The 15,527-nt window shown below is 35.9% G+C and overlaps 1 protein-coding gene across 1 annotated transcript; it reads right to left on the reverse strand.

Annotated features, from left to right (window-relative positions):
- Positions 1-1,957: 1,957 nt before the first annotated feature.
- LOC121392191 (carcinoembryonic antigen-related cell adhesion molecule 20-like) lies at positions 1,958-14,689 on the reverse strand. The gene is made up of 5 exons (XM_041523530.1): positions 14,369-14,689; positions 11,949-12,024; positions 8,078-8,338; positions 3,318-3,609; positions 1,958-2,084 (listed from the first exon to the last, which is right to left on the reverse strand). The coding sequence occupies exons 1-5, from the start codon at positions 14,687-14,689 to the stop codon at positions 1,958-1,960; spliced, it is 1,077 nt and encodes a 358-aa protein (XP_041379464.1).
- Positions 14,690-15,527: the final 838 nt, after the last annotated feature.

Raw genomic sequence — 15,527 nt, forward strand, 5'->3', positions numbered from 1 at the left:
CTTATTTAAAATATTTGGGCTACACTGAATGTTCAATCACAATTCCTTTTTTGTCAAACACAGGGTTTACTGTTCCAGTGTTGGTTGTACATGACACACAGTTTACTGCAGGATGTCCAGTTATTATTGGAACCAATATTATAAGGTTATGTAAGGACTTTGCTTCAGAGGATATTGTTATTCCGACTGCGTGGAAAGTTGCATTTGATAGCATCATCTGTAATTCTTATGTAGTCAAATCACTGAACAAAAGACCCATACAGGTAGCTCCATATGAGTCGATTGTGGTGAGTGGAATGGCAAAAGGGGTGGATTATCATATTTCTGAGGTTGTGACTGAGGGTATTGGTGATGTTTCCAAATATACAGTTTGTCCCAGAGTGATCAAGTTGGATCAGTGCAAATCAAGTGTACGACTTCCAGTGAAGATTTGCAACATATCTGCTAAGTCTCTTATTATTAAGCCAAGGATGGATCTTTGCAACATTCAGGAGGTTAAGGTTGTTGACCATTTAGCAGAATGTGATGTGCCCAGTGATAATTTGAGTGGATCTTCACCGGAGGAACTGGGTGTACATATTGACAGCAGTAGTTTGAGTGAAGATGAACTGATTAAGGTGAGAAAGGTTCTTCACAAGTGGAAACATGCGTTTTCAACGGGTCCACTTGATATTGGCAACACTGACCTAGTGAAGCACAAGATAGAACTGGACAACGACAAACCATTCAAGCTTCCATATATCGAAAGATTCCGCCAGGCATGTATGACGAGGTACGACAACATGTGAAGGAAATGCTGGATGCAGGTATTATCAGAGAGTCCAGTAGCCCGTTTGCTTCAACCATTGTCTTGGTAAGGAAGAAAGATGGTTCTTTAACGTTTTGTTTGGATTTTAGGACTTTGAATTCAAGAACTCATAAAGACAGTTATATGCTTCCTCGATTCGATGATGTCATAGATACTCTTCATGGTTCTAAATACTATTCCAAATTAGATCTTCAGTCTGGATATTGGCAGGTAGAAGTGGAGGAGAAAGATAAAGAGAAGACAGCATTTACAGTGGGCAAGTTAGGATTTTATGAATGTAACAGGATGGGTTTTGGCCTAACTAATGCTCCAGCTACTTTTCAAAGATTGATGGAAAAATGTATGGGGGAGATGCATTTAAAGACCTGTCTGATTTTCATTGATGACATCCTGATTTTTTCGAAGACATTTGATGAGCATGTGAGACGTCTAGAAGCAGTCTTCGCTAGACTTGTCCAACACAACTTGAAATTAAAACCTTCAAAGTGTGAATTTTTTAAAACATCAGTGACTTACCTAGGACATGTGGTATCGGAAGATGGTATTTCTACTGATCCAGAGAAGACTTTTGCGGTGAAGGATTGGCCTGTGCCAACTAACATCAAGGAACTTCGACAATTTGTGGGTTTCGCAGGGTACTATCGGCGTTTTATCAAGGATTATGCGAAGATAGTACAACCATTGAACATGTTACTGCAAGGTCATGGTTCGAGTCCTGCTGCGAAGAAGTCCAAGAAGAAGAAGAAACCGATGACGGAGTATAGATGGGGCAGTGATCAGCAGTTAGCTTTTGAGAAGGTTAAAAGGATGTTGACACAACCTCCTGTGTTAGCCTACGCTGATTACTCTTTGCCATTTATTCTACACACAGATTCCAGTGGAACAGGATTGGGAGCTGTTCTGTACCAGAAACAAGATGGTGTAGAGAGAGTGGTCGCGTATGCAAGTCGAGGGCTAAGGACAAGTGAACGCAACTATGCAGCGCATAAGTTGGAGTTTTTGTCTTTGAAGTGGGCCATAACTGACAAGTTCCATGATTATCTTTATGGTAATACTTTTCATGTTGTCAGACAATAACCCACTTACATACATATTAACCAAGGCTAAGCTGGATGCCACAAGTCACCGATGGGTTGCATCATTGGCAAATTATGATTTTACTTTGTCGTATCGAGCTGGCAAGTTGAATGCTGATGCTGATGGTCTTTCCAGAAAGCCAGATATCTTTTCAGATGTGGTGAAAGCAGTTTGCCATGCAGCAGTATCTTCAGTTCCTCTAGTTGGGAGTGTATCAAGTCAGACCATTTCTCATTCGGCCGGTGAGAATGTACGTCCCATGGATACGTTCAACAACATTGATTGGAAGACTGAGCAGGCAAAGGATAAAACTCTTTGTAGAGTTGTCTATCTTTTAAGAAGTCGGTTTTTTTCCCAGGGGAGAAGATATGGGACTGAACGTTTGAGTCGATATTTGGTTAACTTGATATTTATGTGTGGTCCCCCCGATATCGACACAACGGTGCTCGACTGTATTTATTTCCTGTAGTCACTTTTTAAAAATTGCCGTTACTTTGTCATTCAAGGTAATTAACACTGTGTGGTTTATTCAGTACTATGGAAATTCATAAATCTAGTCACTTTTTAATGGAACTCCCCATGCACCCACCCCACCCCTCACCCTGAGTTAATAAGGTTCCATTGTATATAATTTAAAAAAAATGGATTTCATGGATGCACTACAAAACATGGTGTGACGGGTGTTTGTCAAAAGTTAAGTAACATTCATCTTTTAAATACAGCCAATTTCTTCCAATAAAGATACTTTGTTTACATGTAGCTAAGTATTTATTACAAAACAAATCATTAAAAATACATACAAAAAGATGAAAAGTAAAATTATGTCACAGTGACAGTAAAGGGGTCAATGTTACAAGAACACTACATAATTTTATAGGCCAATAAAAGATTAGCATTACAAAAAAAGAAAGGTTATATGGGGAATAGGGAATACTATATTAAATGATTTGAAATTTTTGATCAAAACAGCATTTTAAGACAGGTGGTTGCTTAAAAGAAGTGGCAGGTACAGGTATGTTGAACAGGTTGGTCCACTACTCCCATATGGTGTCTACATGTTTCTTTATTATCATTATTTAATTTAACTGTCATTGACATTTATCAAGATTTTCACAAGCATACAAAGACTACACCTACACACATATACATAACAAATGTAGTTTTTTCATGTGCTATTTTTATTGACATTTGTTTTTTATTTTAGAAGTATACTGGCATACCTCTATGTGTTGAATGCAACCAGTCAACAGGGGTATGAGGGCACTCCCCCAGAAAAAAATGGGTTAAGTTTAGGGTTAGGGTTAAGAAAATCATATCATAATGATAAGAGTAATTGATATACCAGTTGTGGTGCACTGGCTGCAACAAGAAATAGCCCAATGGGTCCATCAATGGTGATCGATTCCACACCGACCACGCATCGAGTGAGCACCTTACCACTGGAAACATAAATGAATACTCACAGTATACTCTCAGTGTGAACTGTTCACTTTTCGATTTTGGTATAGCCGTGTTAGTCACTTTACATGTGTAAACATTCCCATTCTGAATTCTGTTGATGTTACTCAGTTTTAACTGAGAGCTTGCTGTGATTAGCTGAGTCCCCAGTTTCCAGGAGAAGGAACATGGTGGATCACAGGCAGCTTCACAATTCACAGTCAAACTCCCTCCTTCTGCTGCATAGCCAGGTGATTGTGGCCGGATTGTAACAGAATCTGGTCCATCTGAGAAAAAACAAATTACATATATATATATATATATATCAGGGGTGGGGGAAAATAAAATTGTCAATCGGTCCCACTTGATGTCATCATTAAGGGAGGGGGAGGGGGGGGGGGGTGCGAGTGGAAAAACGAAAGGAATAAAAAAACATCAAATTGTATATATATTTTACATAATGGAATAAATAATATAAAAAAAGGAATAAAAGTTATGAATTTAAATCCCATATATGTATAAAAAGTACCAGTATTCAGTACTGTCCTGAAAATTAATAAAAGATCGCACCGTTGAAGCGTTTGACAGCCTGATCCAGCACATGTTTAGACAAAGAGATTAATAACGTCATCACTGATTGGACAAAATATGACCTCTACTGGCTCTTGAGATAACCTGTACATGTAGCTGTTCTGCTTACTCCCACTTGTTAACAAAAAAGTGGAAACCTTTTGTTAATTTTAAAATCCTTTTATAATTATTGGATAGACTACATTGAACAGTCAACAATAAATACATTTATAAATTATTTCAGTATATTTTATGCTATTTCAAGCAGTTTGTATTGCACAAAAATCTCTTGTTTCGGACTAGGACACTCGACCCGACAAAGCTCCGTACATAGGTGTTGACAGGTGTTGATTGTAACCAGTTGCAAACTCTGGGTCCTTTGTTTTAATTGGAGTGTATGTAATACCTTGATGGCTCTCTTGCCAAGAATGGTGTTATTCATTGCTAACAAATCTAAACTGGTTACAACTTACAATACAAGGCACACATCATAAACTTGAAACCGTAAAAACATGCAAATGAACTGCTCAACCAATCAGATTGCCTTAATGTATAGACATAAAGAAAATGTAATTATTTTCAAAAATGAAAATTTTTAACTACAAAATATGTAATATAATTTAATACTAGTTATATATTCTTTGATGATAGTGAAAAATACATTCTTTATGTCGAAGTACATCATTTTATTGCCTCATGATTTTGAATAAAATATGCACCAAAAAAATACAAATCGATTTTATAAGCCCTTTTGCTCTGCAAACATTTACCCAGGGGTAATTTTACATGTGAGTATAAATACTGGTACATGTACATGTAACATCAGGGGACAATATTTCGAAATCTGAGGGAACTAATTCGGTCCACATGTTTTTTTATGTAGGTAACCAATTGTTCGATTACATGAATTATATTTGCGTAACCTGTGGGTTACGTTAAAGTATATGTTGAAATTATATTTTAAATACATAATGTTTAGATCAAACATAAAGTTAAAACAAAATATAAAAGGAAACATTTTACAAAACAGTTTCTTTCATGCTTGCTGAAGTTAACAATATTGTAAAAGGTCTAAATATCAGCCCCAGTACTGAAACAAAATAGATACATTTGGAGGGATTCCTTTTTTCGTTTTGTGGTGGCCATGCTACATTTTTCACTTTATCGATGGTACTTATATACTACAGTGATGTTCCAAATGTTTGGTTTTTAAAGCTCATTATGCAATGTTAGTATTTTTCAACTTTTGTGACACTTTTGGATTCCTGTTTACATTAAAATCGTTTTCAACATTTGTAAAATTGTAGGCAATCCAATATTATGTCTACATATATTCCTTTAGAGATAAAATAGCAGCAGATAATTTAGCCATCCTCATCGGTCCATGTACATTTCTTTTGGCTCGACTCTATACTGAGTATTTATAGTCCGTCCCACACGGAACACTTTTTTCATGCTATGAAATTTACTACAGAGTTATTTATTTCTGAGGCGACTGATTTGTGAATTGCACACAAAAATTGTATTTTTATATATACATATATTTTTTGCTATTTCCAAAACTCTTTTACTTTTGTTCTTATGTCAAATCAAACTGAAATTATTTACAAAAAACAATTTTGTAGGTGATGGGACGGACTATAGTTTAGACACTGTTGCAATATAACATTGTCTACTGGTTTGTTGTGCATCAAGTATCTCAAAATCAGTCTAAAACGTTTGCCGGAATACTAGTATGTCTGCGTGAATAAACTTCCAGTAATCGTGTAGTTTGTAAATTTTAATTTTTGAACATCTACAGGTCACGACGTAACAAATCTGCAGTTCGCTTGAAATATTGTGCCCTGCAACATATGAGTAAAAAATATTTACTTTATGTTCACAAGCGATAAATGTCATCTTATTATAACAGAAGGTTCAGATCCTACACTATTAGGTAAAAGTTTTTCAATTAAGCTTCACAATAACATTTAATGGTACATAACTTATAACATCATACAATTTCAGCTATTTAAATCAAATAATAAGGATACTGACTGTTTATGTTGATTACATGAGATTTCATTTCCCCAAAATTCCAGGAGAGGGTACCCCCAAATAAAGGTCAATATCTGAGCCCGCACTAAATTGCCGCAATGTCATCATTGGTTTTCATAATCTACAGACTCAGACGAACATTTTGATATATAATAACAAATGTTGTAACGCCGGTTGCACCTCTTCCAAAAATATTGGTCTCAGCTGCTCTACTATATTAGCAAGTACATGTATGCCTAGCTGTTCTATTTATATCTTCTTCTTTTTTATTAGTTTCCAAAATACTGTTCCTTTTGTTTTTATTTTACATAAAGTCAAACTAAAATTATTAACAAAAACAGTTTTAGAGGAGGCTGGGATTGCATATTGCAATTCTTTCCACATTTTCTACAAGTGAAATGCAATAATCATCAGCTTATAAATATACAAAACTTCATACGTTGTTTTTGCTTCCTATTTATTAAACAAGTTTATTTTGCGCAAGAATATATACTTATACAAGAATGTTCTTTCTCAAAATAAATGAGTTAAATAAATAGGAAGCGAAAACAACATATGTGAAGTTCTGTATTTATTACATGCCTTCTTTTATGTTTGAGAATTATTTTTTTTTAATTTAACGTCATGACAACACTTTGTTAAATCTATGATCAAAACTCCTTTCATGAATTTACCTAATGTTAAGAATCATACTCTGCGGCAGCCTTGTGTGATGTTTCAAATACGATGTGACATCATTTGTAAATCATATATGACATCAGTAAATAAAAGGCACTAACTGCAGTAAAAAGAAAAAGGGAATTCCCCATTTGAAAGTCTCGGTCAATATTGCACATATGTGCGATACAAAATAAATTTCTCACACAGTTTCAAAATGTTTTTATCACTATAGTAAGATTGAATAGGTATGTAATAAATAGCTGTATATGATGTTCCCTATAATATTAATACAACGTCACTGGGTTTTGTGTTTGTATTTTTGATGTCCAGGGCTCGAACTTAACAATGGCACCGATGTCAATTGCCGTAGTTAAGATATAAATTGCTATGGGTCGGGAGCATCACTTACATATATGGCACATTTGTGCAACTGAAAAAAATACTTCTCAATGATAGCAAAGTGAATATATTTGGTATACATTATCTGCCAGTATTTAACATGTGTACATCATGAAATCTGTCTACATGCATGCAACAAAATAACATTTCAGTCATATATATTTATTTGGTGTAGAAGTCACTTTTTAAAAACTTAATAAGGTTCCACTGTATATAATTTAAAAAAAAAATGGATTTCATGGATGCACTACAAAACATGGTGTGTGGGGTGTTTTTCAAAAGTTAAGTAACATTCATCAATTAAATACAGCCAATTTCTTCCAATACAGATACTTTGTTTACATGTAGTTAAGTATTTATTACAAAACAAATCAATAAAAATACATATAAAAAGATGAAAAGTAAAATTATGTCACAGTGACAGTAAAGGGGTTAAGGTTATAAGAACACTACATAATTTTATAGGCCAATAAAAGATTAGCATTACATAAAAAAAGGTTATATGGGGAATAGGGAATACTATATTAAATGATTTGAAATCTTGATCAAAACAGCATTTTAAGACAGGTGGTTGCTTAAAAGAAGTGGCAGGTACAGGTATGTTGAACAGGTTGGTCCACAACTCCCATATGGTGTCTACATGTGTTTCTTCATTAATATAATATCATTGTTTAATTTAACTGTCATTGACATTTATCAAGATTTTCACAAGCATATACAAAGACTACACCTACACACATATAAATAAAAAATGTAGTTTTTTCATGTGCTATTTTTATTGACATTTGTTTTTTATTTTAGAAATATACTGGCATACCTCTGCCAGAATTTTTTTTTTGGGTACGGCACAATGGCTCTGAATGCAACCAATCAATTATATTGGCACTCCCCCAGAAAAAAATGGGTTAAGTTTAGGGTTAGGGTTAAGAAAATCATATCATAATGATAAGAGTAATTAATTGATATACCAGTTGTGGTGCACTGGCTGCAACAAGAAATAGCCCAATGGGTCCATCAACGGGGATTGATCCCACACTGACCACGCATCGAGTGAGCACCTTACCACTGAAAACATAAATGAATACTCACAGTATACTTTCAGTGTGAACTGTTCACTTTTCGATTTTGGAATAGCCGTGTTAGTCACTTTACATGTGTAAACATTCCCGTTCTGAATCCTGTTGATGTTACTCAGTTTTAACTGAGAGCTGGCTGTGATTAGCTGAGTCCCCAGTTTCCAGGAGAAGGAACATGGTGGATCACAGGCAGCTTCACAATTCACAGTCAAACTCCCTCCTTCTGCTGCATAGCCAGGTGATTGTGGCCGGATTGTAACAGAATCTGGTCCATCTGAGAAAAAACTAATTACAATTATATATGTATGTATGTATGTATGTATGTATGTATGTACAGTGAAACTCCTCTATTAAGACCACCTGTGGGACTTATGAAAATTGGTCTTAAAACTGGGGTGGTCCTATTACCGAATTACTAACATTTAGAAGGTTTTTAAAATTTTAATTGTGTTGTGTATAAAGTGATAAAAAAAACTTTTCAATCCACTTCGCGACATCCTCGTCTGAAACGCTGGCACTTTCTCCATTGATTATTCCAAAGGCTATATTGTGTCGTTGCCTGAATCTGTTTAACCAGCCATTTGAAGCCTTAAACTCACTTTCTGCAATTCCAAGTTCAGTTGCATATTTCAAAGCTTTCATTTTTAACATGGGGCCTGAAATCGGTACATCTTGACCGCGCATGCGTTGAAACCATTCCCACATTAATGTATTCAGCTGTTCTACGGGAGAACGTACACATAAACGTTTTCGATCATTATCTTTATTTTTCTCGTAGCCATCCAAAATCTCTGCCTTTCTTTTCAATATTAACTGTACTTGCGTTTTTCCGATACCGAATTTCTCTGCAAGCGTGTGTTGACTTTTTCCTGGACTGTCATTTATTAAAGTAACTTTTTGTTTCAAAGTCAATTCACAGCGTGATTTACCCTTTTTGGGGGTTCCCATTTCAAACGTTGATATTACCTCTGCCGATATAACGGAAGAAATACGGCATTCGTAGTGTTTACCGTTTACCTCACTTCGACAGGGTCAAATAATAAAAAAACCACAACTCACTTTGTGGCCTCAGTCATTACACATCTCAATAACGGATAACAACACTTCTTTTGTTTCCTAGTGAATTAGTCGGTAAATGTATTCTATTGTGTCCTAATTATCATTAACACATTTTATTAGACTCGGTAGATTTAGGCTGTATCTTCGAACAACAGGTACATAAGCATTAAACACGTGTCATGCCGACATCTGACCTGTATCGTTTCTTTCAACATCAAACGTGATTATAGCGATTTCCGCTGGAATGGCTATTGCAATTTGTATAGACAGTTTATTGGTTACAATGCTATTTAATTGACGCGTGGAACGCCTGTTCTCGTAAACCGAATGAGTGTCAGCTCTAGAGTCTGATGACTGGCTTGCATCGCTTCATTAATATTAATCAGTTGACAATGTTTTCCGGAAACTGAAAGTTGGTTATGTGAACAGATTGCGATGGGCGGTTTTTCAATGACTTAAACGTGTATCTCTCTTTAACAGTTTTAATTCATTTCAAAAGACAGAACATTGGTGTTTACTTTACTTCCTGTTACCTGTTCCAGTCTCGGCTAAAACAAAGCAAGCATTAAATTTAGATCAGTTATTGTTGAACAGCCTTGGGAATGAACAAATATGATATATTGATATCATAATTTGGTCCAACTGGCAGGGTCGAAATATACGCAAAACGACGATCGGGACTGACTTTACTGGTCGTAAATCCGCAATAGCGGGGTGGTCTGAATACCGGGTAATTTTTACTATTAAATATGAAGGAAATATTCCGGTCTTCTAAAAAGTGGTCTGTTTAGTGGGGTGGTCTTAGAATCGGGGTGGTCGTTAGGTGGGGTTTCACTGTATATATATATATATATATATATATATATATATATATATATATATATATATATATACACACTAATGGTATCCAAGCAGTGTAATATTAAAGTAATTGCAATAATTAGTATCAACTACTGTCAATTTATTAAACTAGAATATACTGTGGACTAATTAAGGTCAACAAAAGAACATTCCTCGTTTAGCATCATGTATACACAATTGAATAAATAAAATATCTAATAGCAGCCTTTTGATATGTTATATTTCAAAAATGAAAACTGGAAAGAGGGTTGTCATGGATTTCCGTCCAGCATGGTTCAATTAAATTGTTCTGGGTTGTAAAATAGCAGGCTTTGGTATCTAAATGAATGTAATATTCATTTATAATCCATTCTTAGAGAAATAAGGTCCTGTATGCAGGGATGCGAGAGGGCCCCTGAAGGAAAATTGTTGTTTTCATCCCACTACAGAGTTATTTATTTCTGAGCCGACTGATTTGTGAATTGGACACAAAAATATTATTTTTATATATACATATATTTTTTGCTATTTCCAAAACTCTTTTACTTTTGTTCTTATGTCAAATCAAACTGAAATTATTTACAAAAAAACAGTTTTGTAGGTGATGGGACGGACTATAGTTTAGACTGGTCACTGTTGCAATATAACATTGTCTACTGGTTTGTTGCACATCAAGTATCTAAAAATCAGTCTAAAACGTTTGCCGGAATACTAGTAGTATGTCTGCATAAATAAACTTCCAGTAATCGTGAAGTTTGCAAATTTTAATTTCTGAACATCTACAGGTCACGACGTAACCAATCTGCAGTTCGCATGAAATATTGTGCCCTGTAACATATGAGTAAGAAATATTTACTTTATGTTCACAAGCGATAAACGTCATCTCTTATTATTACAGAAGGTTCAGATCCTACACTGTTAGGTAAAAATTGGTTAGAGGCTCTAAAACTGGACTGGAAAAAATATTTCATGTTCAGAAAGTTCAAAATGATAATTAGAAATTTTGTTTCCAATTTTCATTATTATGCATACTTACCTAGTGCTAGCATAACCAGTATGTTATTCAACCTGAGTCATATCCTGCACTGCAGAATTGTCTCCCTTGCCGGATGTGTAATAGTACATCCGTGCATGGGCAGACCATACACATGTACCTCATCCTCAATTCAAAGTCTGAACTGACCGAACCAAGAGAAGATCTCCTAGGGGCTGGTGGGAGGTTACCCTGGTTGTATGAATAATAGTAAAACTTGAACAACAAAAATCTAATAGTCTTATTCAAGTTACTGTGCTAGCACAACCAATATTGTACAACAGACGTGTGATAACATTGTTAGAGCACATGAATTCAACATTAATGGGATGAGATAAGAAAAAGAGGACTTACCCATTGAAAAACAAATGTGAATCTTCTCAGCAGGTGTATCAAAACCAAATCACACAAGGTAAATAATTAAGTGACTTTAAGATTATGAAAGGAAAAAACACTAGACTGCCCCAGACAGGAATTACCCCCGAAAGGTGGTTCTACCATCTCTGACACGGCCTGTACCAGCTGCCTACTGGAATAGAGGTCTCCCTCTTCTCATGACCCTGCACACTGAGACAACTTGTTGACCTGCAATAACCAACTGAATCTGATGCATACCACCAGGACTAACAGCCATGTCTCAAAAATAGAAGTGATCAAATGCGTGTCAACCCTTCCACACTCCTGCAAATATCCAAGGTAGCTGAGATTGCTCTAATCTTATGACGCTTGACGGAGAAATTCTGAAGAATATTATCTCAAACTGTCTCATATGCCAGTTTGATTGTTTCCACAATCCATCTCAAAAAAGAATTGCTAGTTATGTCTTCCCTTTACGTTAAAGAGATAAAGGGTCTCTTCTTCCCATGGTGAAGAAGCTTAGTAAATTCCAGATAATAGTTCAAAGCTCTGATCGGAAAAAGGAGCCAGTCAGAATTATCAGAAGGCAACATACAAGACAAAGTTTGAATGATTGCCAGAGGAAATTCTTCTCCTGGTGCCTGGATCTTAGCCACAAAGATGGGATCAATCTGTAACATAAGTGACCCATCAGAGTTATAATTGACTAAATCATGCAAGAAGGCATGAATTTCACTAATACATCTAAACGCAGCAAGTGAGACGAGGAGACATGTTTTCCCCAAGTTAAATGGCAAACCTCAGTGGCTCATATGGTATACCCTTGAGTGCATGAAGAACCAGAAAGACATCCCATTTCGATAAAATGGAAGGCCTCTCAACCATGTTCTGCAATGACTTAAGCAAATCATGAAATACAACATTCACAGTCCTTGCCTTTTGAAAAACAAAGGCCAGTGAAAAATTGCACACCTCAAAATGCTTAGGCGAGTGAAAAATCGCACTCGCGAGTGAAAACCAAGCATTTATTAGTTTATGAAGTAATTGGTGCATGTAAATGCAGAGACATATGTTGCAAAAATGAACCAAGAAACCAATAATGTTTTCTTCTAATTTTATGTTGTTTGGTTCATTAGTGCAGTCTGACATGTATACAGTGATGCAGACCATTTGATTTTTTAATTACAATATATGTACTATTCAGATATTTTGATGCACACAATTATATATATACCTTTTCAATGTTAGATAGTTTGATGAATGTGCAGCTAAACATATATATAGGAATCAACTTGTCTTGAATTTTATTATTATGTACAAAGAAGATGATTAAGATAGTTGGGATGGGGAAAAAACTGGTTCCGAGGAGGTGGTTCATGAACTACGACCCAAGCATCTCAGGTGTGCACTACTGACTGATATTATTAAAACTTTTTTTAATAACTCGTGAAATGTAGGCCTACAATTACTTTAACTGATAGTGTTAGTTACGACATTGACATTCACGTGACATTTTTAATTCAACAATTACGCAACCAGTCTCCCTCCCTCAACATTTTGTAACACGTCATTTGACACTGCTACAAGTTACAAACAGCTCTGATGGTGTTACGTCATTGATCTAGAATGGCCCCAATGTTGTTAATAACAAAATATACACACTCTGACAAAATCTGTCATTACAAAGGATTTTATTCCAAACATGGGATGCCATAATAAAGCTAATAAAAAAAAACATAATTTTAGACATAAGAAGTTGTCAAGTAGACCAGCGTGTGCATGCAGAATTCCAAGAATAAAAATAATCTGACCCCAATAGCTCTGATTGGTCAATATGCCACAGAGTATTGCACATCAAATCACGTTCCAGTCACATGGTCTGTGACTTTCTAACAAACCAAACAAAAATTAAATAGTGGGAAATGATCATTGATTACTGTTACTATAGTGTGTACATATATACATATCTAAATAACATATGCACATTCATTAGGCCCCTAACCTCTGGCTGAAATACAAATATTTAAATGAAGTTGATTTTTTAAAAAGATAAGACAAGAAAAATAATAGACGTAAAACAAATACCTGACTTATTCCTACATACCTATTATCATTTCTTTTCCTTCTTTTTATTATTCCTTTTTATTATTCCGTCTAAATTTCTTTTATTTTTTTAAAGAAAGTATAAAATTACACGATTTCCATTTTCGGGATCTAATATAAGTTTTGTAGGCTAACAGTTATGAACTAATCGAGACAAATTTACTGACTTCGCTGATTTTCGTAACGAGTTCATTTGTGTAGGCTACAAAAGCCACTATTTAATTCAATCTATTTTCTCTTTTTGTCATAACTATATGAACAGTACAAATGGGTTATCCTTATCAGACGTTGTGATCTATTACCTTACAAAAGTGGACTGTTTCTAATTAATAATAAATTAAATAGGCAGACCTTTTGACCGGATTGGTACATCTTTGAAGATGTCTCTTAAACCTGTGTTTTCCAATTTGTATAGCAAAGACAAGTACCAGTCATATATTAAAATCATGCATGGACACTTCCGTTCTGATATTATTAAACAGATCTTTCTATCAGCTACATACGGTAAATTGTGGCAATCAATATACAAAATTATTTTACGTGAGCTGTTTATTAAGTGTAACGTGAGTTATTTTTCACACTCGCCAGATTGAAATTACATGCGCTGTACGAGCGCGAACGCACCCACGCACCTTAAAAGGCAAGGTCTGCATTCACTGTCTAAGTGTAGTGAAGATGGAAGATCTGTGATTCTTTACTGTATGAACCTTTAGCTTCCTTTCCTAGACAAGAGCAAGAAATTATTCAGCTAAATCATTGGCACTTAGTGATAAGGGATCGAAATCAGCTTCACCTGCCAAATGAACCCAAATGTTCCAGTGACACTTGACAAAACTCTCAGTAGACTAGATGCTTCAAGGAAGAGACAAGTTCAGCAATTAGTTGAGAAAAACGTCTGGCTTCGGATCTCACATGATCTGCCTTAGTCTTTGCAGTGATAGAAGCTGTGGAAATCAAGGTTGGGCAGCCCCACTCAGTGCCACAAGCATCACTTGACACATTTGCTGTCTGACCTATCTTGCCCAGAATCTTCCTGAGTAAAACTGGGTGTGGGACTACATACAGATCCAATCCCATCCAGTTTATGCTCAACGCATCGTACTCCAATGCCAGAGTATCGGGAACCAGTGACAAAAACACTGGCAACTGCTGGTTCAGTCTGTTTGCGAACATATCCAATTGTGGACTCCCACACAACTGCAAAATCCTGTTAGCTACCTCCTTGTGGAACATCTAATCTGTTTGGACATGTGAACAATGACTCAAGACACTGACCGAAGAAGGAATGTGTCTGGCCATCAACACATCTTCCCAACAGTCGCACAAATTCAGAATCTCCAAGGCTTTGCTACTCGGTAACTCGAAACTTAGTGCCTCTCCATCAGTTGATGTAAACAACAACTGACATGTTGTTGGACCATAGCAAAATTCAACGATGTTGAATAACATTGCAGAAGTGGAGGCAAGCATGATGAACTGCTTCCAACTCAAACAGATTGATGTGGAGACTCTTCTCAGAGGCAGCCCACACTTGACAAATATTGATCCAAAAGATACATACCAAAAACCTCAGTGGAAGCATCGGTGAACAGAAACCAGCTCTGGAGAAAGTGGGTGTAAAGGAAAGACCTGGAACAAACAATTGTCCTCCAGACACTCTCGGATTGGTTGTACAAACCAAGGCTCCAATGGAATCAGCATATCCCAACAGTGACCATCACAAACATGAAACAAATGCCATGGCACTAGAGTGGTCTTTTAAATCATCTGAACCACACATTCAGTGTGGTCAGCAACTCAAGATGTTCCACTAACCCATGAAGTGTGCGCACCGAAGTCCACTAATGTTTCTCTAACGTCTTGAAATTGTGGAGGCGCAAATCCATCAGTTGAACGGATGCCTCTACTAGGTTGAAGACAACTCTGAAATATATATCTAATTAAGGGGCCACTTCGAGCTATCATGCAAAAACAAAAGGGTTTTACAATCCCCAAAATATATACTTTAAAAGTCAAAATATCATTGGTATTACATTGGCAAGCATAAAAACCAAAGCATGGGCGTACATAG

Source organism: Gigantopelta aegis, unplaced genomic scaffold (assembly GCF_016097555.1).
Source record: "Gigantopelta aegis isolate Gae_Host unplaced genomic scaffold, Gae_host_genome ctg3494_pilon_pilon:::debris, whole genome shotgun sequence".
NCBI classification, from domain to species: domain Eukaryota; kingdom Metazoa; phylum Mollusca; class Gastropoda; order Neomphalida; family Peltospiridae; genus Gigantopelta; species Gigantopelta aegis.

Coding starts and splice junctions, on each gene's coding strand:
- LOC121392191 (XM_041523530.1), bottom strand. CDS start 14,689: ATGTTCCACAAGGAGGTAGCTAACAGGATTTTGCAGTTGTGTGGGAGT. Junction 8,339..11,948: donor AATCATTCAAACTTTGTCTT/GTATGTTGCCTT, acceptor GTTTTTTCTCAG/ATGGACCAGATTCTGTTACA. Junction 3,610..8,077: donor GTTCACACTGAAAGTATACT/GTGAGTATTCAT, acceptor GTTTTTTCTCAG/ATGGACCAGATTCTGTTACA.